We start from the raw sequence: 22,314 nt of genomic DNA on the forward strand, positions 1-22,314 counted from the left end.
GATAGCAGTTTATTAAGCAAGAGCTTATCTGTGTCACTCACAGTCCTGGAGATCAGCTGAATAGGCCTTAACATTCATTATGCCTGAGATGCCCTTTCGGAGAACTATATTTTCCCCACCATCCCTCTTCCTCATTCGGAAAACAGAATTCGTCCTCCAGTCTGACACAAACAAATGATCTAACAAATGGAGGAGACAGATCAGTCAGTGACAAGTGGAACAAATCTAAAAAATGCTGGATAACAGTCTTTGTAGTTTAAAATCATCTCAACATCAACATCACAATGTGGCTTTGAGATGACTAAAGAAACACAGAAGTGACAACCTGTGTGTATCGTAAGTGAGAAAGGGTGAGTGATTTGTCCAATGCTGGAGAAGGCCTGTCGGTCAAGCCCATCAATGCTCACATGCTCAATCCGGTCCAGCTGCGCATCAACCCAGTATAGCCTATCCATCCTGTGGAGCAAAACAAACATCTAAGACAGCCTTTAGCCCTCTTTTTTAATTGTCCAAACTGATCTTTGTGTCGGAATGAAATATGAATGGAAAGTGAATAAACCTCATTTCTCATCCTCATAAACCTCGAATCTCATTTACAAACTTTTTCAGAAATCAAATGGTTTATTTTAAGAGGACTTCCTTACAGGTAGTCCACAGCAAGTCCGTTAGGCCAGCCAAGTGTTGTGTTAATTAGAGGAACAGCATTGCTTCCATCTGTGTATGCTCTGGTGATCACAGCTGGACGATACCAATCCGACCAGAAGAGGTATCTAAAAATCGCAAAATAGAGCTTTATTTAGATTATTAAGATTATTTAGGACTTATATGTAATTAAGTTATTCTGTATTTACACTACATTATAAAGATGTTTTATTTAGCACAAAATGGTATTCTGAATTATGTATTCTTGCCCATGATGTCTCATACCCTGCACTGGGGTGCACAGCAATCCCCCGGGGGTATTTCAAGTTTTTAACAACAATGTCCCGTCTTGATCCATCTGTTACTTTAAAAGCTGAGATGGTGCGATAGGTGCTGGATATCCAGAAGAGGATCTTAGAGGTCCAGTCATATGCCATTGACTCCACAGAGCCCACTCTGTAACCTGTCAGGATCTCATGATCTGAGAAATAACCACAAAATAATGATTTTATATTTTATTAAAATGTTAATGAAAATGGTGATTTTTTAAATAATTTTATATATGAATTCAATTTTATTTTATTTTATAAATATTTGCAATTTATTTTAATTATTTTTTTTATAAATATTTAAAATTAATTTAAAAAGTAATAAATACTACATTTATGGAATTATTTTTTCCATGTTTTATTTATTATATCAGATTAATTTTAACATTGCTGTTTGGATTTAATCAAAGATGTTACTTCGCATAAAAAAAGTTTGAAAATCACTGAACAGTTTAGTATCCAATTGTTAAAAAACAACAACAAAAAAGCTGCGTGTTTTTCAGTGACTCACTGGTGCCATTGATGGGTGACTTGTAAATGAGCTGCCGCATTCTATCATTGTAGAACACGGTCTCCAATGAGCCATCATACTCCACTCCAGAACCAGAGAAGGTTTCGGCCATGCCAGCGAGTGGCAGGGTGACATCCTCCTGAGAAGACACGTTAAGAGGAATCCCCCTGACCGCTTGTGCAGTAGCCACCAGTAAATAATCTTTAATCTCTGAAAGAGACAGACATGTTTGTTTCAGAGGATCTGGTGCAGTTGAACTGAAAATAAAGCCTGTGAACAAACAAAACAAACAGTGAGGTTCATGATTTGCCGGGCAGGCTCTGTCTGTCACTCACTAAAGCAAGTGTGGCGGTCATCCTGGAGGTCGTATCCTAGGCGACACTTGCAGCGGTAACCCAGTCCATCGTTGTCAGTGCGGTGACTCAGAAGGCAGATTTGCTGACACCCGCCATTGTGTCTGCCACATGGGTTTATCACTGCGGTCAGAAAAGGCCAATTATGATGTATACTTAGCATTGGCCTTGTTAATTTTGTGAGTATTTTATAGTTTGTATTATAAACATTCAACTTTGTCTCACCGAAGGGCTGAAGAGCTGGATGGGAAACCACAATTTGTCCAGGCCTGTTAGTGGAGCGGTAGAGAAAAGTCGGGTCACTGCCATTGAAGCGGTTGGTTCGAATCACACCCATCTTGACCCAGTCAGTGAAAAAGGCATGGTTCTCGAATACCGAAATCCCGAAAGGATGGGGGACCTGATGACCTCCATTCAGCACTGTTTTCCTGGAGGCACATTTGAGAACACAAATATAAACATAAATTTAGCAATCAGTTTTTTATTTAAAAATGCACTATATCAGTGGTTCTCAACCCTTTTGTCTACAAAGACCCCCATTGTCGACAACAATGTTTAAAATACCCCATAACAATCAATTTTTCATAATTTACTCGATAAGGATTTTAAAAATCCTTGAATGATCCTATGAACGATCGATAAAATGTCCATAAGCACAAAATGTTTTCCTAAATGCATCCCACTTTATAAATCGCATTTCATTTTAAATTTGAGCGCAATGTGAACAAGCGCATCATCTCCACCTACAGAATGCCCACAAATAGGCCTACCACTTTATGGTTCAGAAGAAGTATCTCATCATCATGGTCATATGTATCCACCTTATTTTTTACTAACCTGATTGTCTATTTGTCTTTACATTTTAATAAACAATGTTGGATTATTCTAATTACTGGAATATAATGAGCACAAAAAGTTTGTACGCATGCTCTTCAGTTGGTGTACGCATAAGAACATCTACAAATCAGTTTTTTTCTGTATAAATCACAATTTGTTCCTCACTTTTGACATAGGATGAAATCCACTGAATTTGGCCAAATCCCATCAAAGTGTGTTTCATAAATATATAAAACTATTTTTGAGGGGATGCAATAAAATAACAAATATCCTGATTTGTAATTGTTTTGCCTTATTTTAAATCATTTTAGGTCATACTGAGGATATTGGATATTTGCTAAGGCCTCCTAGTGGGCTCTGGCCACCTGGTTGAGAACCACTCATTTACATGGTCCTAAAATGTTTAAAATAGCGAGTTGCGGAGTATAATACCTGTCCAAGCCACTATATGTGACGGTCTCTACCAGGTTAAAATGGCTGTCTGTCCAGTAAACTCTCTTGGTAACCAAATCCAAGGTGATTCCAGTAGGGGAACCCAGTCTGGTCTTAACCAACTCAAACCGGTTACTACCATCCATGAAGGCCCGCTCCAATTTTACATTATCTGTGTTATAGCCAGTGTCTGTGAAGAACATGTATCTGTAGGAGACAGGATAGAGCAATCAGACAAGAAGGTAGATGAGTTAAAGTTTCCTTTACAACACACTGAATCAAATCCACACACAAACTTACTTACCCCACAGTTGGGTCCAGAGCAAGCCCGTGAGGAGTCACCAAGTTTTCGGCGATCAGCGTGACACGGTTTCCCCCATCATAATCACATGCTTCAATTCTCTCCACACGTTCCTCAACCAGGTAGAGCTTGAAGTTGATCCAGTCCACAGCCACATTCTGGGCATTATGCACTGCTACAGATAGCACCTCCATCTTATCACTACCATCAAAATTTATGGAGTAAACCTGAAAGAAAATTTTTTGTTGTTTTTTGGGAACATAACTGTATTCACATTTACAGTACATTGTAATTTCACACTATAAACCATGAAACACCTTCTGAGAATTGGTATCTGTCCAGAAGATCCTTTGAGTGTGCCAGTTGTAACCAACACCCACAGCGTAACCTTTACCATCTGATTGGACTAGAAGTCTGATAAACCGCCCATGTATATCTGCCATCTTGATATCACGCCCATCTGTGAAGATCAGCTGTGGTAAACCCCCTGTGAGGACCAAGAAGACAAGAGACATTACAACATACTATCGAAAATGTAGATACAATTCTAAAATGCTGTGCGCAGCCTAAAAAGTGAAATAACTGTTGACTATAATACTATAACATTTGAATATATGAATATACCATTTTATCTGCATTATATTACTAAATTACATATTTATTGGATTCCTAGTACTGTGGGAAGGGCTGCTGTGATCCTGTATTAAAATTTCGAACTCAAACAGTTACATTAGAATTAAATTTAGAAATACCATTCATTAAGGCAAGCATTATGTTTGACACATTTTAGCATGTTAAAAGCATTTTCAGGTCTATTTTCCACTCACTTGAAATATTGGCCTTGCAGACATGACCCTGCTCCAGGAAATATCCATCAGCACAGCTGCAATGATGTGTGCCTGGGCGATCCTCACAGAAATGATCACAGATACCCCAAATTTTACAGTCATCATAGTCTGAGGATGAACCACATACATGGGTCAATAATGTAATTCATTTCTTTTGTCCAGATTTATTAAGTTAATCATAAATGCATTCACACATACGATGACTTGAATACATTTTACATTTCTGAATTAAAAGTAATTTTGATATTTTTGTTGGGATTAAAGTCATGTCTAGGTGGTGGAAAAGTCCAGAGATTGTATATAATTTCACTTTTAAAAAAACAGTAAATCTGTCTAAAAATATGATTAATATTTTAACTTTTGTCCATCAAATCAAAGTGCTGCAAAACCAAGCTGCAGAAAGCCATTTTATTGTCATGTGACAAGAAGCCATTTTGTTGTCGTGTAAAATGAAAACTATAATACCTAAAATACTTTCTATTTTAAAAAACAACAACAATGATTATGTATTCTCACATGCATTTGAGTTGTAAGGTGTAACATTGTATTATTTTAACACCACTAAATATCTATCAAAAATGTATGAAAGCAATCTGAACACAAAAATTTAATTTCTGAGAACTTGACACTTGCATTTTGAACTAGATTTTTAAAGGATTTCTCCTTTTCATAATCTTAAAGTGCTAATCCAATAAATTAAGGGTTATTCTGAAAAACTGGATTGTATAAACTCACAGAGATTATTCTGTCTAGTATAATGTGGTATTATCCAGATTTAGATAGAAATATTATCTGTAATCAGATAATAAAGGGGTCTCATGCACTGACCCACACAGGTGCGGCTGTCATTGGCCACAGTGAAGCCATCGGGACAGTAGCAGGCTCCACCCTGCGGGCTGGGATGACAGCGGTACTCACAGCTCAGAGCAGAACACTGGTTTAAACCTACAGGACAGAGAGTGTTATCAGAGGTAGTTAGTTACTGTAAGTATCTGGGGCAGCTGAGAGATCACAGCCTGACTGTCACATGGATAACATATGAAACACACATCAAAGAACATCTGGTCATCATGAGTATTATAATAAAATGTGACTTTAACCCAGACACATGTGACTGAAGTAAAAACTCAATACACATAAATACTCAATAAAATACTATAAATTGTCCTGTAATCAGGGATCCCCCATCTCATACACCACTGAAAGATATTTATGTTATGACCTGTGTACATATGATCAGGAAAATAAAGTAAAATAATGATAATGTTATAATTAACTTGCTATATCCATTAAATGTATTTTAAAAAAAGTACTAAGAAGTGGAAGAAATGCCGCCTCAACCAAGTGATCCATGCCATGTTTTGGCGATGATCTATTGGATTGGACCGCTATTCGTATTTCCAACACACAACAATTAAATAGGTAATACAAACTTCGATGCACTTCAGTTATTTGTGAAGCGGTTTTCTGAAACTTATGCATGGCATAATTGGCTTATTTGGCTGTTGGAATAATGTAAGTATTTTATATGGGTCGCAAAATACGCATCTTTAATGTTTTTCTAAAAAAAATCTATATTTTTGTACATTGCACAAGACGTGAACACCTAATTCTGAGTATCAGAATTTTTAAGTAGGCTAGTCCTATTTACTTCAAATCTACTTTACTCTTTCCATTAACTGAATTTCCTGGCTATCCATGTTTTCACTGTTATACACGGTAGGGGGGCGCTATTACGCATCTTCTGAAAGAGTACCGAATCCCCGGATCAAAACACAGGTGAAGAAAAGCAGAAAAAAGTGATAGAGGATTTCCTTATGCAGATGTAAAACAGCGCGATCATCAAACATACAGCATATAAATCAAAACTGTCTAACGTTATTGAATGAAATGACGAACACAAGAACTGTGAAGCTTTGATGGACTCGATCTAACTTACGCCATGTGTTTTGATCATCATTCTAAATCCCGATCTGGACGTAGTCTTTGATAAAAATGCGATTTTTTCCCCAGCTTTTTGTTTAATACTTTGCCTTTTTTAAATTAAACTTACCCACATTCAAGTGTTGATTAAAAAAGCAAGCGCGAAACTATAATAAAATGTTTTTAAAATGCAAAGAGTTAAAGTACAGTTAAAGGTATATTTCAAGTATAAAAAAAACGTAGTATACATAGTTTACTATTTATATATTATTTTTGCACTTTAAGTATGATGTTGTGTTCACTTAAAGAAAACTTACAAGTATACTTGTGGTATAAAACTACTAAACTAATAGTATTCACTTCAAAGTGTACTTTCATAAACTAAAAAATGTACTACTAGTATACTTATTAGTTCACTAGTACAGATGCAGTACAAATGAGAAACGTAGTGAACTAGTTGTGCACTTTAATTTACTACTGTTACACTTACAGTAGACTTAAACGTATACTTACTAAAAAGTGTCCCAAGTAAGTAGTATTGAAATAGTACACTTACAAGTATACTACTAGTACACTGATATTAGTATACTTACTACATTAACTATTATATTAAATTAAATATACTTATTATTATTAATAATAATTATGTAAAAAAAATAATTTCATTTAATGTCTTTTAGGTATTTACCGCAGGTCAGATGTGCTGTAGTGTTGCTCTCATCTGTTCCACCAGGGCAGTCAGGGTGTTCGTCACACAATTTGTTTATGGGCACACACATCGAAGAGCCAGGACAGGGCCATTCACCAGGGTAACAGTCTCGGATACCTGGGTCTGAAGGTATGAAATCCTCAGCATTTAGGTTTAACTAATTAATCATATGTTTTTTACTATATAATAGATGTGATTGAATCTGTTGCATAATGACAGGGGAGAGGAGGTGTCAGTCTCACCACATCCATTTTCATCGCTAAAGTCTCCACAGTCGTTGATGCCATCACACACCCACTGCTGAGGCATACAGCGCCCATTACTGCAGGCGAACTCTGAACCAGCACAGGTCCGATACTCTGGCAAAGAAGATAACACAGCAGTGCTTTATGTGGCAGAAAAAAACTATAAGTTAGCTATGTACTATGGTACTTACATGGTAGTCAAAAGTACATGGAACTACCATGTCCAAAAATCAGGGTATTAGCACATACCAAAAATATTTTGGTACTTTTATTAATGACCTAATGTATATTTTGACTGATTACAATACATATTAAGAACCAAAAACTCCTGTATTCACTTCCTGATACATTAACTTTCTCTAATGCCAGTAGCTTTGGTAGAATAGGTGAGGTGAATTGTGGGACCCACCACAGTTTTGCTCATCACTGTTGTCGCCACAGTCATCCCAGTGATCACAGACGAAGGGCATCGGGATGCAGTATCCACTGGCACATTCAAACTGATGTGACTGACAACGCCTCGCTGTTTCAGGGAAGAAAGACAAAGAATATGGAAGGATGGTCAAATGTTGAACATTAATCTGAACATGCTTCACTGGCATCTTTGATTGATAGTACACTCTCACTCACTGCAGTTGGATTCATCTGATCCATCTCGACAATCTAGTGTCCCATCACAGTGCTGAGTGTTGTTATAGCAAGCACCATTGGCGCATGTCTTCTCTGTGCAGGCGGGGTAATCTGGATTCAACAAGAGGAAATGTGATGCATTTTATTGGCATTCCAAAATCTGATGATTTTTTTTCATTACCCACCACCAGCATACCATATTAAAATGGTAACTGATTTATCTTGAGATTTAATGTGTATTGGACAATTAAAAGTAGTCATATGCCTTTTGTCTTGTAAAGATAACATTGCTAAAGACCTTTGTAACATTCATCAGAGGCCTGTTTGCAATAAATTTTAGTTTTTGAAGTTAATTCTGGATTAAATAATATCAACAAGTATATGTTATATATGTTAGATTATTAAAAAATATATAATACTTTTAATTTTCTAACTTTATGAGAATTTTTAAGCTTCTATATATTGATCAGCAAGAGTGCTACTGAAGAATGGTAAATGGCAAATTTATTTTCATTGTACAGTAGAAAGAGATGTTCTTACTGCCACCATATTTATTTAAATGTTTTATAGGCCTAGGCTGCATTATTTTGTTTCCATGATGGAAGTGCTAAAATAAACATGCACATTTGTTACTAAACAGATGTTTGAGCCTCATTTCGTTTTGATTGATCGATTTGCATTTTATTTAATTTAGGACTAATACTGTGTTCAAAAGTTTACATGCAGAATCTGCAAAATGTTAATTACTTTAACAAAATAAGAGGGATCATTCAAAATAAATGTCTTTTATTTATTTAGTACTGTCCTGAATAAGATATTTTACATAAAGGATACTTACATATACTTTTTTTACAACAAAAATGAACCATCACTGAACTGGACTTAAGCTGGACTATGACGCTATTTTCTTCTAGAAACAAACTTTGTTGCATTATTTTCCTGTTATCACAGTAAAGTTGCTTTGAAACAATCTGTATTGTAAAATGTGCTATATAAATAAAGGTGACTTGACTTGACTTACATATAGTCCACAAGACAAAATGACCCTGTTCAAAAGTTTACATACCCTTGATTATTAAAACTGTGTGTCGTTACCTCGATGAACCACGGCTGTTTTTTTGTTTTGTGATGGTTGTTCATGAGTCCCTTGTTTGTCCTGAGCAGTCCAACTATCCAACGTTCTTATGCATACAAGCATATGTAAACATTTGAACAGGGTCATTTTTATAAATTCAGCTATTATTTTGTCTTGTGGACTATATTATGTAAACATATTTTATGTAAAACATCTTATTCAGGACTGTACTAAATAAAAAATAACATTAATTTTGTATGATCCCTCTTATTCTGTTAAAATAATAAACATTTTGCAGATTCTGCAAGAGCTATGTAATATTTTGAGCGGAACCATATATATTCGATTTTATATTATATATAGAATTTAGTATTTTTAATTTACTTTTTTTGTGTATAAATATTCTGAATGTGACAGATGACAGATTTTTCAAAATTACTTTTTTTTTATTTTACAGTATAAAGAAACATTCTTACTGCAGTTGTTCTCATCCGAGTTGTCCACACAGTCTGATACATGGTCACATCTGTATTGCTTGGGAATGCACTGCCCTTCTCGACAAGTGAACTGGTTTGGGCTACATGTCTGACCACCTTAGAAAACAAACAGTAGATTCATGTTAATACTCCCATTTTAATTGCTGAATTAACTGTATTATTTCAGTCATTTAAGGCACATGTAGACATACTGCAGGCTCTTTGCTCATCGGAGCCATCGGTGCAGTCCGGCTCTCCATCACATACAAACGCTTGAGGAATACACTCCCCTCCTGTCAGGCACTTGAACTCAACAGAGCTACAAGTTGATATAGCTGAAAATACAATGAGAAGATGTATGAAAATATTTCCTGTGCATAATAATAAAGTGCATTACATGCATTTGGCAGATGCTTTGACATGACATTGTCATGGGTCAATCCAGCAAGTCAGTGTTCACCCAAAGATACTCACGACAGTTCAGTTCATCAGAGTCATCCGTGCAATCCTTTGTTCCATCACACCTCCAGTTTTGATTTATACATTGACCATTACTACACTGGAACTGACCGCTGGTGCACTGACCTGCTCAGAGAATTGTGGGTTAATTTTCTCTGACCAGCAATCTAATTTGACAAAACATCACTTGGCACGTGTGCCAATTGGACATATGACAATCTATTATGTGTCCATATAGTCAAAAATACGTTTAAATAAATAAATATTTTATTAAAAGTTTATTTAAAATATTTTAAAAAGTGTTGTTGCTGGTTTGATAGTTGGGCGTCACTGCTCAGGTCCAACTTTACAATATACTAGGTCTAATATTACATATTAGCATAGATTTCTGGAGTCAGGAAAAATGCTAGACGCGAAACTACAGGTTGGTGCTAAATGAAATCTTAATGACCATGACCCTGACTTAAGTTTTTATGGCAATTTAGAAAAAAAAAATCACTTTTGCAAGGAATAACTTTTCAATGAGTAACTCTGTTTATGGATTTAGGAGCTATGTAGAACATCTGAACCTCATGCGATTGTCTTGTAAAATTTGCTATAGGGCAATTCCACGCAAAACTGTCACATCCATAACGCCAACTAAATACAATGGCATTGTGTTGGCATTATGGATGTGACAGTTTTGCGTGGAATTGCCCTATAGCCTAAGCCTACTCATTTTGTTGGTGGGGTTACTAAAGTTGCAACGGCGCTAACTTTTTCAGTGGCCTAACAGTAGAATGATAATGTAGATCATCCAGTATAAATAGCTACGTACTTTATCCAACGAGAAGCGTTGTAGCGCGTACAAACGCTATATAACTGTTTTTATTTTGGATAAAATATAATTATGCACTTACCTAAACTGTCTCACATTTGTTGGCGTGGCAATTTAGATTCATTCTAGTGAATCGGTTCAGCCTAAACGTGCCCCCATACAGTCATTAGTGAATCGGTACGTTCAAATGAGATTCCCAAAAATTATTCACCAATTCGAGCCTCTGTTCTATGTACTATTTCGACTCGGCTGCGGAATTTTTTTTTTCTTTTTTTTTTTTGTAAACTCACCTTTTCAAATGTGATACTGTCATCCTAATTATTCATTCATTTAAAAAAAAAAAAAAAATTTTTGTTTGGCCAACAATTAACTTGAATTATAAATCCTATTGGATAGTTGGATATATATCTAGATATAAATATAGATTTAGTGGATATATATATATCAACATTGATCCCTTAAGCATTTCAATTAAGTTAGCTACATTTTGTTTGTAGAGTAGTTTTCCCTGAAAGAATGTGGTTTCATCAGTTTAACTCAGGATGTTAATGTATCCCAGACAGCTAAATAGTTTTTGCCCAGATCCGGGCCACATCCGGTACATATGGATTCCACTCGTACCAGATGTGGGCCGGATCTGGGCGAAACTATGTTGCTGTCAGGGATGCCAAATGTTTTTTTTTTTCTTTCTTTTTTTTTTCTTTTTTTGTCATTTGGATGAAGTTTAATGTGTGCTCCAAAATGGCAAAATGGACAATAAATCATTGAATCATTGCTCAAATTGTTCACACTGAAAAAAAAAAAAAAAAAAAAAAAATTAAAAAAAAGATGAGAGTATTGTATGATTTCACAGCATCCTTCTACTTTGTATTGTTTGTTGAATAATTATCAAAATCTAATCATTTATATAAGATATGTTATTACATATTCTAGTGTTAAATATATTCTACAAAAGGATTACTGAAAAAAAAATCATCCAAACACACTGGATTTCAAGTGCAAATACTGTACAGCAAATATATATATATATATATACATATACATACAGAATACAGATTAAGAATTATGAAAGCAAATCTTTCAATATTTCAATATTGTATTAAACATACCTTGCACAATGGAGGGTCCATGGATTAAACATAGCACTGCTAAAACATAAAGACCTAATATGTCCATTATTGTTTTGTTTGGTCAAAACTTTTCAGAGTTGAGGATAGCAGGCCATAGAATGAGAAGAACTCTACACATCTAGCTCCGTAACTGTCTCAGTATCCATCCAAGGTGAGTTTGTCTCCAGACCACAAAGGTCCTTGATAAGCTTTTCTCTTAAAATAAGCAAAGACTGGATGAAGGAAACAAAGGTGCAGCCCTTTATGACCCTGACTCTATGACTTTAATCTAATATTAACTTTTTCCAGTTAAACATGTGAGCATCAGCAAAAAAATCTTCAATGTCATTTTTGTATAACAGGAGGATATACTGTCCTAACCAATAAAGGCATAAAAAAGGTCAAACAGTTAACTTAAAAAAAAAACTAAAAAAAAACTAAATGTAATATCTTGTATTATTTGTTTATACTAATCCTTGTGGTTTGTGTTAGATTTTGTTGTTACTGTCAAATGCTTATTTAAAGATAGCTGTAAGTTATTTTGGGCCACTTTTCCAGCACGTATTTTTCCACTATACTGTGTATATATTGCAGAGATATGTTTGTATAATATTTACTTCTTTGATTATACAATTTGTATTTAATCTTGGGCAAAAAAATTATAATAATGGAATTCTCAACTTATAAAGTGAATATGTCCAAAATTAAGCTAGAACGTCATTATATGAATTTCCTTTAACCCTTAAACAGGCAAGAGTGGAAAATGATAAGCAAAAAATCATTTCATGTAATTTTTTTATATCATCTGGACTTAAGTGAAACATATCCAAAATAATTTTTGAAATATTTGATATATTTTGGATTTTATGAGTTGTGACTCCCAGGTCACGTTGCCTGATTAGGGTATAAAAAAAGGACCAAGCCATTAATCTGTTAACTGTAACTGGCCCACTTGCCACTGCATGTTTAAAACAATTATATCCTATACTTCTCCTGATCTAATGTTGACAAATTATATATCATTCGAAAGCTTACGAACTCAAGATTCAGCCTGTGAAAACTGTTTTGAAATCGGATATAAAAAATGGTACTTTAACCCCTTAACTGTCACCCCCTTTTTGAGAATGGACATTAACCCTAAAACAGGCAACGTGACCTGGGAGTCACATAGTTTTTACTGTCTTTTTTGGGGCATAAGAACGATTTTTTCATCAAATCCTTTTATCATTTATCACAGCCTGGTCTGTCTTGAGTATGCTGGTCACATGATTTGCTTCAAGTTTTTTGTGATAAATTAGTCAGCCTGACCTAAATCCAACATGGCTACGGTAGGACATTCAGATTTTGAGGAAAGTAAATATATATTAAACTTACTTTTCTTCTGGAAAAAAAATAATAATACTGCTAACATTAATTGTGAACATTGTCTTAAGGTGCTGAAGAAGAAAATTAATTAATATGTTGTTCATGTTGTTATTTAGCACATTTTGAAATATATGTGACTCCTGAGTCACGTTGCCTGTTTAGGGTATAAAAAAGGGATTAAGTTTTGACCATCTTTGTATTTTGAGTTTTTAATTCACTATATTACAATTAAATCCTAATCTAATCATGACAAACTATATATCATTGGAAAGGTCTAAGACTCCTAAATAGATATTCTAGCACTGTTTTTTGCTACAAATTATGTAGGAACAGTAATAGATGAATTTATGACAAGTGTGCACCTCAAAAAATCTACATCATAACAGGAGTTCTGGCGTTTGTCACAAAAAGTCGATGCACACACTTTTAATAATTGAAACTTTGGTTTTCATGCTAAAAGTTAATAATAAAACATAATCTAGTATTTGTCAATAAAAAATGATAAAATAATATTATCCTCTAAAAAGTATAATATATATATATTATCCTCTAAAATATAATATTATCTTTTTTATCGCCTTTTTTATTACATCACATATTTTAGTAGTTATCATAAATTAGGTATCATTTGAAAGCTTACAAACTCAGAATTCATCCTGTGAAATCCGTTTTGAAATTGGACGTTGCGTTACCATAGAAACAGTAGTCTAAATTATTTTATCTGGCTCCACCCCTTTTGGGCGTAATCATGTTTCATAATTTATGATCAAAACCTTTTCTAATCTTGACAAAATATTGTCAGAAAGGTCTGAGTCTCAAGGTTCAATATTTTGTGACAGAAGTGATATTTGGACAGAAATGTATTAATTTGTTACGGCAGAATGCATACAATTAAATTCAATGGAATGTATGTCACCCGGTGGCTATTTTTGGTATTACGCCTAAACAAAATCTCATGGGAACTTCAAGTTTTGTGATATCAACTTCAAATTTGGAACACAACATGGCTAGATATATGGCTTTGATATTATATTAATTTTAGAGTAAAAAATATTTTGTAAAATAGATATTTTATATAAAAGAAGTACAGTATATTTGATTTATTGAAATTTAAACTTCCATTACTTTTTCATACTTTCATTTTTTTTAAGTGCTTTCACTTCAGCAATAATTTGCTGAGTGTTTTCTTTAAAACAAGACCAAACTTAGGTCTATACCCAAAAGCATTCTTGAATTACAACCATTTAAGTTTGAATAGTGCATTTTAATGGCTAAATGTCATTTTTCTTTGGGAGGTAAACACTAAGCTTTTGGGATTCCAAAATTGATGATGTCACATATTGTGGCATCAGTTCACAACAATCTACGGGAAAGGCACATGCAAATCTAAAAAATAAAGACAGAAATCTGAGATGCATCTTGTTTGGGTATAAGTTACATAATTTATGATGTGAATTGTGCCAGAAAATAGAATGAAATTTATTTCATTTATTATAACAGAAACTTTTTTATTCTGTCCCACTTTCTCTGAGGCGTTTTTGCAAATAGGACAGGGTGATGCTAAGTAAGTTATGAGATGAGTTTATCATTAACTTATATAGAATTAAAAATGACTAAATGGCAGTGCAGTGCGTAATATAGGCTAGTGTATTTACCCCACCTCCAGTCACTTTCAGGCGAAACCTGCGCTCACTCTCTCCCTCACACCTTTCCTCTGCCGTGTCATCTTCTCTTCCCCCACCCTCACAATTCTCATCTCTGGATGTGAATACCGCAACGGATACCTTATGCTCCACTCTAACCTCTTCTCTAGACACTATCTGCCCTCTCTCCTCCAGGCCAGCACGCGCTACTCCCTCCAACCCCTGGTTATCTGAGGTTCTTCGTGAACACCGGACTGAACTCAGGGCAGCGGAGAGGAAATGGCGCAAATCAAAAGACGCATCTGACCTGGGTATGTATCAATCTCTCCTCTCTTCCTTTTCTGTAGATGTTCATGCTGCAAAATCTTCATACTTCCACAACAAGATCAACAGCTCCTCCAACACACGAGTACTTTTCAAGACATTCAACTCTCTCCTCTGTCCACCTCCACCACCACCCACCTCCTCCGTAACTGCTGACGATTTTGCGAACTTCTTCTTCACCAACAAAACTACAACTATCAGCAGTCAGTTCTCGGCTCCACACACACAGGAACCCAGACCGACCCCTTCCTCAGCCAATGTCCCTCTGTCCTCCTTTTCTCCGCTAACCGAGGAAGAAGTATCTACACTTCTCCTCTCCAGTCATCCTACCACCTGTCCCCTAGACCCCATCCCCTCGCACCTTCTACAAGCCATCTCTCCGACACTTCTACCAGCACTCACACACATCATAAACTCATCCCTCCATACTGGCACCTTCCCTACAGCATTCAAGCAAGCTCGGGTTACTCCACTGCTTAAAAAACCAACACTAAACACATCAACTGTAGAGAATTACAGACCCATCTCCCTCCTACCATTTATTGCAAAGACACTTGAAAGAGCTGTTTTCAACCAAGTAACATCCTTCTTGTCTCGAAACAACCAGCTGGATGTCAACCAATCCGGCTTCAAGAAAGGCCATTCTACTGAGACTGCACTACTATCAGTCACAGAAGCCCTACGGATCGCAAAAGCTGCTTCCAAATCTTCAGTCCTCATTCTCCTGGATCTGTCTGCTGCCTTCGACACTGTGAATCATCAGATCCTTCTGTCCAGCCTCTCATCACTGGGCATCACAGGTACTTCACTCCACTGGTTTGAGTCCTATCTCACAGGTAGGTCCTTCAAGGTCGCATGGAGAGGCGAGGTATCCAGATCGCATCAGCTGACCACAGGGGTTCCCCAGGGTTCAGTTCTTGGACCCCTCCTCTTCTCCATCTACACCACAACACTGGGACACATCATACAAGCGCACGGCTTCTCCTACCACTGCTATGCTGATGACACACAGCTCTTCCTCTCGTTTCAACCAGATGATCCCACAGTAGCTGCACGGGTCTCAAGCTGTCTGGCGGACATCTCGGCATGGATGAAGGAACATCACCTACAGCTCAACCTGCCAAAGACTGAGCTTCTCGTCCTCCCTGCCAATCCGTCTCTACAGCACGACTTCACTATCCAGCTAGATTCATCTTCAATCACCCCATCAAGGACGGTCAGAAATCTTGGAGTAACATTTGATGACCAGCTGACCTTCACAGATCACATTTCAAAGACAGCTCGATCATGCAGGTTTGCACTGCACAACATCAGGAAGATCAGGCCTTTCCTAACTGAGCATGCAACACAACTTCTCGTCCAGGCCCTGGTCATTTCTAGGCTTGACTACTGCAATGCTCTTCTGGCCGGTCTTCCTTCAAGTGCAACTAAACCTCTACAGATGATCCAGAATGCTGCAGCTCGTCTTGTCTTCAACGAGCCCAAGAGGGCCCACGTCACTCCTCTGTTCATCTCTCTGCACTGGCTACCTCTCGCTGCTCGCATCAAGTTCAAGGCATTGACGCTTGCTTACCGATCTATCACAGGCTCAGCTCCCTCCTACTTTAACTCATTCCTACGAGTCTACATCCCTACCAGACGCCTACGATCAGTCAACGAGCGACGTCTCGTGGTTCCATCGCAGAGAGCCACAAAATCACTTTCCAGAACATTCTCATTCACAGTTCCATGCTGGTGGAACACTCTCCCCTCCCTCATCCGGAATGCTGAATCCCTGACAACCTTCAAAAAGCATCTGAAAACCCATCTCTTCCGTGAGCACTTAACCACATAAAAAAAAAAAAAAAAAAAAAAAAAAAAAAAAAACCCTCCCCTTTCCCTCTAAAAACCTCACTTATCGGGCTTATGCTACTCTGAATAATGCCTGAACTTTGTATCTTGAGCACTCCTTGCGTAGCTTTGGTTTTTGCCTCTTCATGATGATTCGCTTAATCTAGTCCTGCTTTGTAAGTCGCTTTGGATAAAAGCGTCTGCCAAATGACTAAATGTAAATGTAAATGTAAGTGACTTGTGAAGAGTATATTTACATTGATGAAATGTATTCCAGAATCAAATAGCAAAAATTATGGCAGGAAGGAACATTTTTAATAGGAATGTGTCACGGTTCATGAATCGGCTGTCTCATTTCTGATGTGTGTGTGTGTGTCTGTGTGTGGTTACTCATTGTGTTGATTAGTGTCGCCAGCTGTGATCAATCCCGTTCCCTTTATATGTGCAGTAATTCCCATCTCATGTTGTCAGATCGTTGTGGTTTCCCCGATGTTGTGTCCTGTTCCCGTGTGGCTCTCTGTTTCCCTGCTGTGGATTATCGTCGTGTGGATTCGTTGTTGTTCGTCACCTCGTCTGGATGTTCCACTGGTTCCTGGTTTCCCGAACACGCCGATCACTTCACCACCACCTGATGCCATCAAAGTCCCTGCGCCACAACCGTCATGAGTGTTTGTTTTCCCCGACCTGTGTTGTGCGTTTCTGTCCAATATCAATAAACGCATTTTTACTTGCAATTGTATCCGTTCTGATTTCCTCACAGAACGATCTGACCAAATATGGATACAGCAAGCGCGACTCGTCTGAGCGACTTCATTTCCCACAGTATCACACATATGGATCAACAAGAAGAGAGTATTTCTAGCACAGGTCGCGCGGTTCAAGCACTCGTGGCGCAGGTGTCCGAGCTCACCCAACAGTTACAACTTTTACGAGCTCCCACTGCGCCGCCCACAGTTCCGCACCCTGGCCGCAGAGTGCCATTGGAACGAGGAGGCGCAGTGGGACATGTTCGTGCATGGGCTGGCTGACCGCGTTCAAAAGGAAATCTACGTTTTGGACCTCCCTGAGACACTTAATGGACTGGTGGAACTGGCGTTGAGAGTGGATTCCCGCCTGAATCGTGTGACAAGACTGGCACGTTCGAATCGTCCCCAGCACGATCGTCCTCAGCACGGCGCGAAGGACCACCAGCCCAGTGGAGTGAGCATGGTCAGCCCTGTTTTCGACCACGAGCCCATGCAGGTAGGGAGAGCTCGGCTTTCCCTGGAGGAGAGGGAAAGGCGGAGATCCCAAGGACTCTGCCTGTACTGTGGCCGGGCTGGTCACTTTATCCACTCTTGTCCGGTAAAAGAGCAAGCCCGATAGTAAGTATGAGGCTACTATCGGGTGGGATCTCCACCGAGAAGACCTCATCACCATCATCGACCCTCCTCCCGGTAAGACTGAGATGGCCAACGTCCACACACAGCACTCAAGCACTACTGGACTCGGGAGCGGAAGGTAATTTTCTGGACTTCAAACTTGCACTCAAGCTTCAGATTCCCATCACTCCCCTCCCGCACAAGATAACCGTCAACGCACTCAATGGACAGGAGCTTCCCCGGATTACTCATTCTACTGAAACCATCACACTCATCACTTCTGGCAATCACACTGAACTCATATCATTCATGGACTCACCTCTTGCCCCAGTGGTTCTGGGACACCCGTGGCTCACTCGGCACACTCCTCGTGTCGACTGGTGCACTAACACTATTTCCACATGGAGTAACCACTGTCATGAGTCCTGTTTGGTGTCTGCTTGTTCTTCTGTGTCTGGTTCTGTGTTTCAGAGTGAGGCAGCGGATTTGTCTAACGTGCCCGCGGAGTACCTCGACCTGAAGGAGTTGTTCAGTAAGTCTCGTGCTGCTTCTCTTCCTCCGCATCGTCCCTATGACTGTGCTATAGATTTACTGCCAGGTAAGTCTCCGCCTAAAGGCAAACTTTACTCTCTTTCTGTCCCGGAGAGGGAGGCCATGGATTCTCTAGCCTCTGGGTTCATTCAGCCTTCCTCTTCTCCTGCGGGGGCGGGGTTCTTTTTTGTTGGGAAGAAGGATGGTTCTCTGCGACCTTGTATTGATTACCGAGAGCTGAACAACATCACGGTAAAGAATACTTATCCTTTGCCGTTGATGTCTTCAGCTTTCGAGAGGTTACAGGGAGCATCCATTTTCACAAAATTGGACTTGCGTAACGCCTATCATTTGGTTCGCATCAGGAAGGGGGATGAATGGAAAACCGCTTTTAATACCCCTAGGGGGCACTTTGAATATTTGGTTATGCCTTTCGGGCTTTTCAACTCCCCAGCGGTTTTCCAAGCACTCGTTAATGACGTGTTGAGAGACATGGTAGATCAGTTCATATATGTTTACCTGGATGACATATTGATTTTTTTTTTTTCTTCGTCTCTCCAGGAACACGTTCAACACGTCAGACGAGTATTCCAGAGATTGTTAGAGAATGGGCTTTTTGTCAAGGCGGAGAAATGCGCTTTTCACGCACAGTCTGTTCCCTTCCTAGGGTACATCATCTCTTCTGAGGGAGTGCGCATGGATCCTGACAAGGTTAAGGCTGTGGTAGATTGGCCAAGCCCAGATTCCCGTAAGGCCCTACAGCGGTTTCTGGGGTTCGCCAACTTCTATCGGCGGTTTATCCGCAACTTCAGCCAACTAGCCGCACCTCTGACTGCCTTGACCTCCCCCCGAACGACGTTCAGGTGGTCGAACACTGCTGAGGCAGTGTTCGTCAACCTCAAGAGCCGCTTTGTTTCGGCCCCCATTCTTGTCACCCCTGATCCCACACGTCAGTTCGTGGTGGAAGTCAACGCGTCAGAGGTGGGGGTAGGAGCAGTTCTTTCACAACGCGCTTCCTCAGACGACAAGATGCATCGCTGCGCGTTTTATTTCTCATCGATTATCGCCTGCCGAACGTAACTATGACATTGGTAACAGAGAGTTGTTGGTCAAGTTAGCATTGGAGGAGTGTCCCTTCGAGACCCTGGTCCCACATCGCGCTAGATTTTGTTTTTTGGCATGACGGTTGTTTTAACCGTAGTGGACCGGTTCTCGAAGGTGGCACATTTCATTCCCTTGCCCAAATTACCTTCAGCCAAGGTGACAGCGGTCACGGTCATTGATCACGTCTTTCGGTTACATGGCCTCCCGACGGACGTGGTCTCTGACAGGGGTTCCCAATTTGTGTCCAAATTTTGGCAGGAGTTCTGTAAATTATTGGGGGCTACGGTCAGTCTGTCTTCGGGTTATCATCCCCAGAGCAATGGTCAGTCTGAGCGGGCCAACCAAGATCTTGAGAGAATGTTGCGATGTTTGGTAGCCAAGAATCCTTCATCCTGGAGCCAACAACTTTCTATGGTGGAGTACGCCCATAACTCGTTACCAGTGTCATCCACGGGCCTCTCTCCGTTTAAGTGTAGTTTAGGTTACCAGCCACCAATTTTTCCGAGTCTGGAATCCGAAGTCGCGGTCCCCTCCGCTCACACTTTCGTCCAGAGGTGCCGCCGCACTTGGACTAGAGCCCGTGAGACTCTACTCCAAGCGAGGGGGGCGCATGAAGGCCAAGGCCGATCGCCACTGGTCAAGGCCTCCCGTATACGTCGTGGGTCAAAAGGTGTGGCTTTCTACCAGAAATATTCCGCTCCGTTCCGTTTCTAACATGTTAGCTCCCAAATTTATCGGCCCGTTCCCTGTCACCAAGATTATTAGTCCGGTGACAGTCCGACTCAAACTTCCTCCAGCGTACAGGAGAATTCACCCCGCCTTTCACGTATCTAAGATCAAGCCCGTGTTTTATTCTCGCATTAATCCGCCCGCCCCGGTTCCCCCCCCCGCCGCGACTCGTAGATGGGGAACTTACTTATTCGGTATGTCGTATTCTGGACTCGAGACGGAGGGGACGCGGATTTCAGTACTTGGTGGACTGGGAAGGTTACGGTCCGGAGGAGAGAAGTTGGGTACCTGCTAGAGACATCCTGGATCACTCCCTTATCGATGATTACAATCGACAGGTAAGGTTGTCTGGGAACGCCAGGAGGCGTTCCTAGGGGAGGGGGTACTGTCACGGTTCATGAATCGGCTGTCTCATTTCTGATGTGTGTGTGTGTCTATGTGTGGGTGTGGTTACTCATTGTGTTGATTAGTGTGGTTACTCATTGTGTTGATTCGCCAGCTGTGATCAATCCCCGTTCCCTTTATATGTGCAGTAATTCCCATATCTCATGTTGTCAGATCGTTGTGGTTTCCCCGGTGTCGTGTCCTGTTCCCGTGTGGCTCTCTGTTTCCCTGCTGTGGATTATCGTCATGTGGATTCGTTGTTGTTCGTCACCTCGTCTGGATGTTCCACTGGTTCTTGGTTTCCCGAGCACGCCAATCACTTCACCACCACCGGATGCCATCAAAGTCCCTGTGCCACAACCGTCATCTGAGTGTTTGTTTTCCCCGACCTGTGTTGTGCGTTTCTGACCAATATCAATAAACGCATTTTTACTTGCAATTGTATCCGTTCTGATTTCCTCACAGAATGCTAGAAACAAGCAAAAGTTGTTCAAGCTTTTAGTGATCCTTGTATTTCTAGTTCCTATGTCTAATTCACATATTAATGTGCTTTGTATAAATGAGAGCAAAGTTTCATAGGAATATCTATTATTATTTTTGTTTCCCTGTAAGTCTAATATTTGAAGAGCTGTTTAAAGGGTGGAAGATTATGATTTCACTTTTTTAACTTTAATTAGTGTGTAATGTTGCTGTTCGAGCATAAACAACATCTGCAAAGTTACGACACTCAAAGTTCAAAGCAAAGGGAGATATTTTCTTTCACAGAATTTTTTTTTTTTTTAGGGACTACAACAAATAGCTGATAGGGACTACAATGCGCTTCTTCACGGGTTAGTGACATCACTATCCCTAAAATTTACATAAACCCCACCCCCGGGAACGCGATTTATAGATTGTCATGACAGTATATGCTAATCAGTGACTAGAAGATAGTTGACTCCATATCAGCTACATAAATTCAAATAAGCATTCAGAAATGTCTTGTTGCACTCTACATTTTGTCACTTCTTCTTGAGTCTCTCCATCACTGTCAGACTCTGGTTTGAACATAAAAGGCTAAAAGTTTTTGAAATTTTCAGTGTCTGTGTGAGGTAATCAGAGCTGCTAACACTTGAAGCTCCGCCTTCTGTGTTCACCCTCAAAAAGTGACAATTTTAACATGCTATAAAAATATCTGTGGGGTATTTTGAGCTAAAACTTCACATACACACTCTGGGGACAACAGAGACTTATTTTACATCTTGTGAAAAGGGCATTATACTGACAGGCTGGAGTGGGACTACCTCTGGTCTGTTTTGGATGTCTGTGGTCTTGGCAAAGGCTTCATAAACATGATAAAAGTCTTAT

General features: G+C 39.2%; 1 protein-coding gene across 1 annotated transcript in view; it reads right to left on the reverse strand.

Annotated features, from left to right (window-relative positions):
* Positions 1-17,496, reverse strand: part of lrp2b (low density lipoprotein receptor-related protein 2b) — a gene marked incomplete at its 5' end in the record, with an annotated part of 63,512 nt that extends 46,016 nt beyond the window's left edge. The window contains 20 exons of the mRNA XM_084135734.1: positions 42-179; positions 326-456; positions 645-770; positions 928-1,123; positions 1,483-1,692; positions 1,818-1,958; positions 2,061-2,263; positions 3,105-3,311; positions 3,409-3,632; positions 3,723-3,892; positions 4,233-4,361; positions 5,082-5,198; positions 6,865-7,008; positions 7,128-7,244; positions 7,540-7,653; positions 7,761-7,871; positions 9,312-9,428; positions 9,524-9,646; positions 9,786-9,896; positions 17,427-17,496. Of these exons, the coding sequence (XP_083991860.1) occupies positions 42-179; positions 326-456; positions 645-770; positions 928-1,123; positions 1,483-1,692; positions 1,818-1,958; positions 2,061-2,263; positions 3,105-3,311; positions 3,409-3,632; positions 3,723-3,892; positions 4,233-4,361; positions 5,082-5,198; positions 6,865-7,008; positions 7,128-7,244; positions 7,540-7,653; positions 7,761-7,871; positions 9,312-9,428; positions 9,524-9,646; positions 9,786-9,896; positions 17,427-17,496 (2,899 nt within the window). The remainder of the gene's footprint in view (positions 1-41; positions 180-325; positions 457-644; positions 771-927; positions 1,124-1,482; positions 1,693-1,817; positions 1,959-2,060; positions 2,264-3,104; positions 3,312-3,408; positions 3,633-3,722; positions 3,893-4,232; positions 4,362-5,081; positions 5,199-6,864; positions 7,009-7,127; positions 7,245-7,539; positions 7,654-7,760; positions 7,872-9,311; positions 9,429-9,523; positions 9,647-9,785; positions 9,897-17,426) is intronic.
* Positions 17,497-22,314: the final 4,818 nt, after the last annotated feature.

The sequence above is a fragment of the Abramis brama genome (genome assembly GCF_963993115.1).
Source record: "Abramis brama genome assembly, chromosome: 14".
Lineage (NCBI taxonomy): Eukaryota > Metazoa > Chordata > Actinopteri > Cypriniformes > Leuciscidae > Abramis > Abramis brama.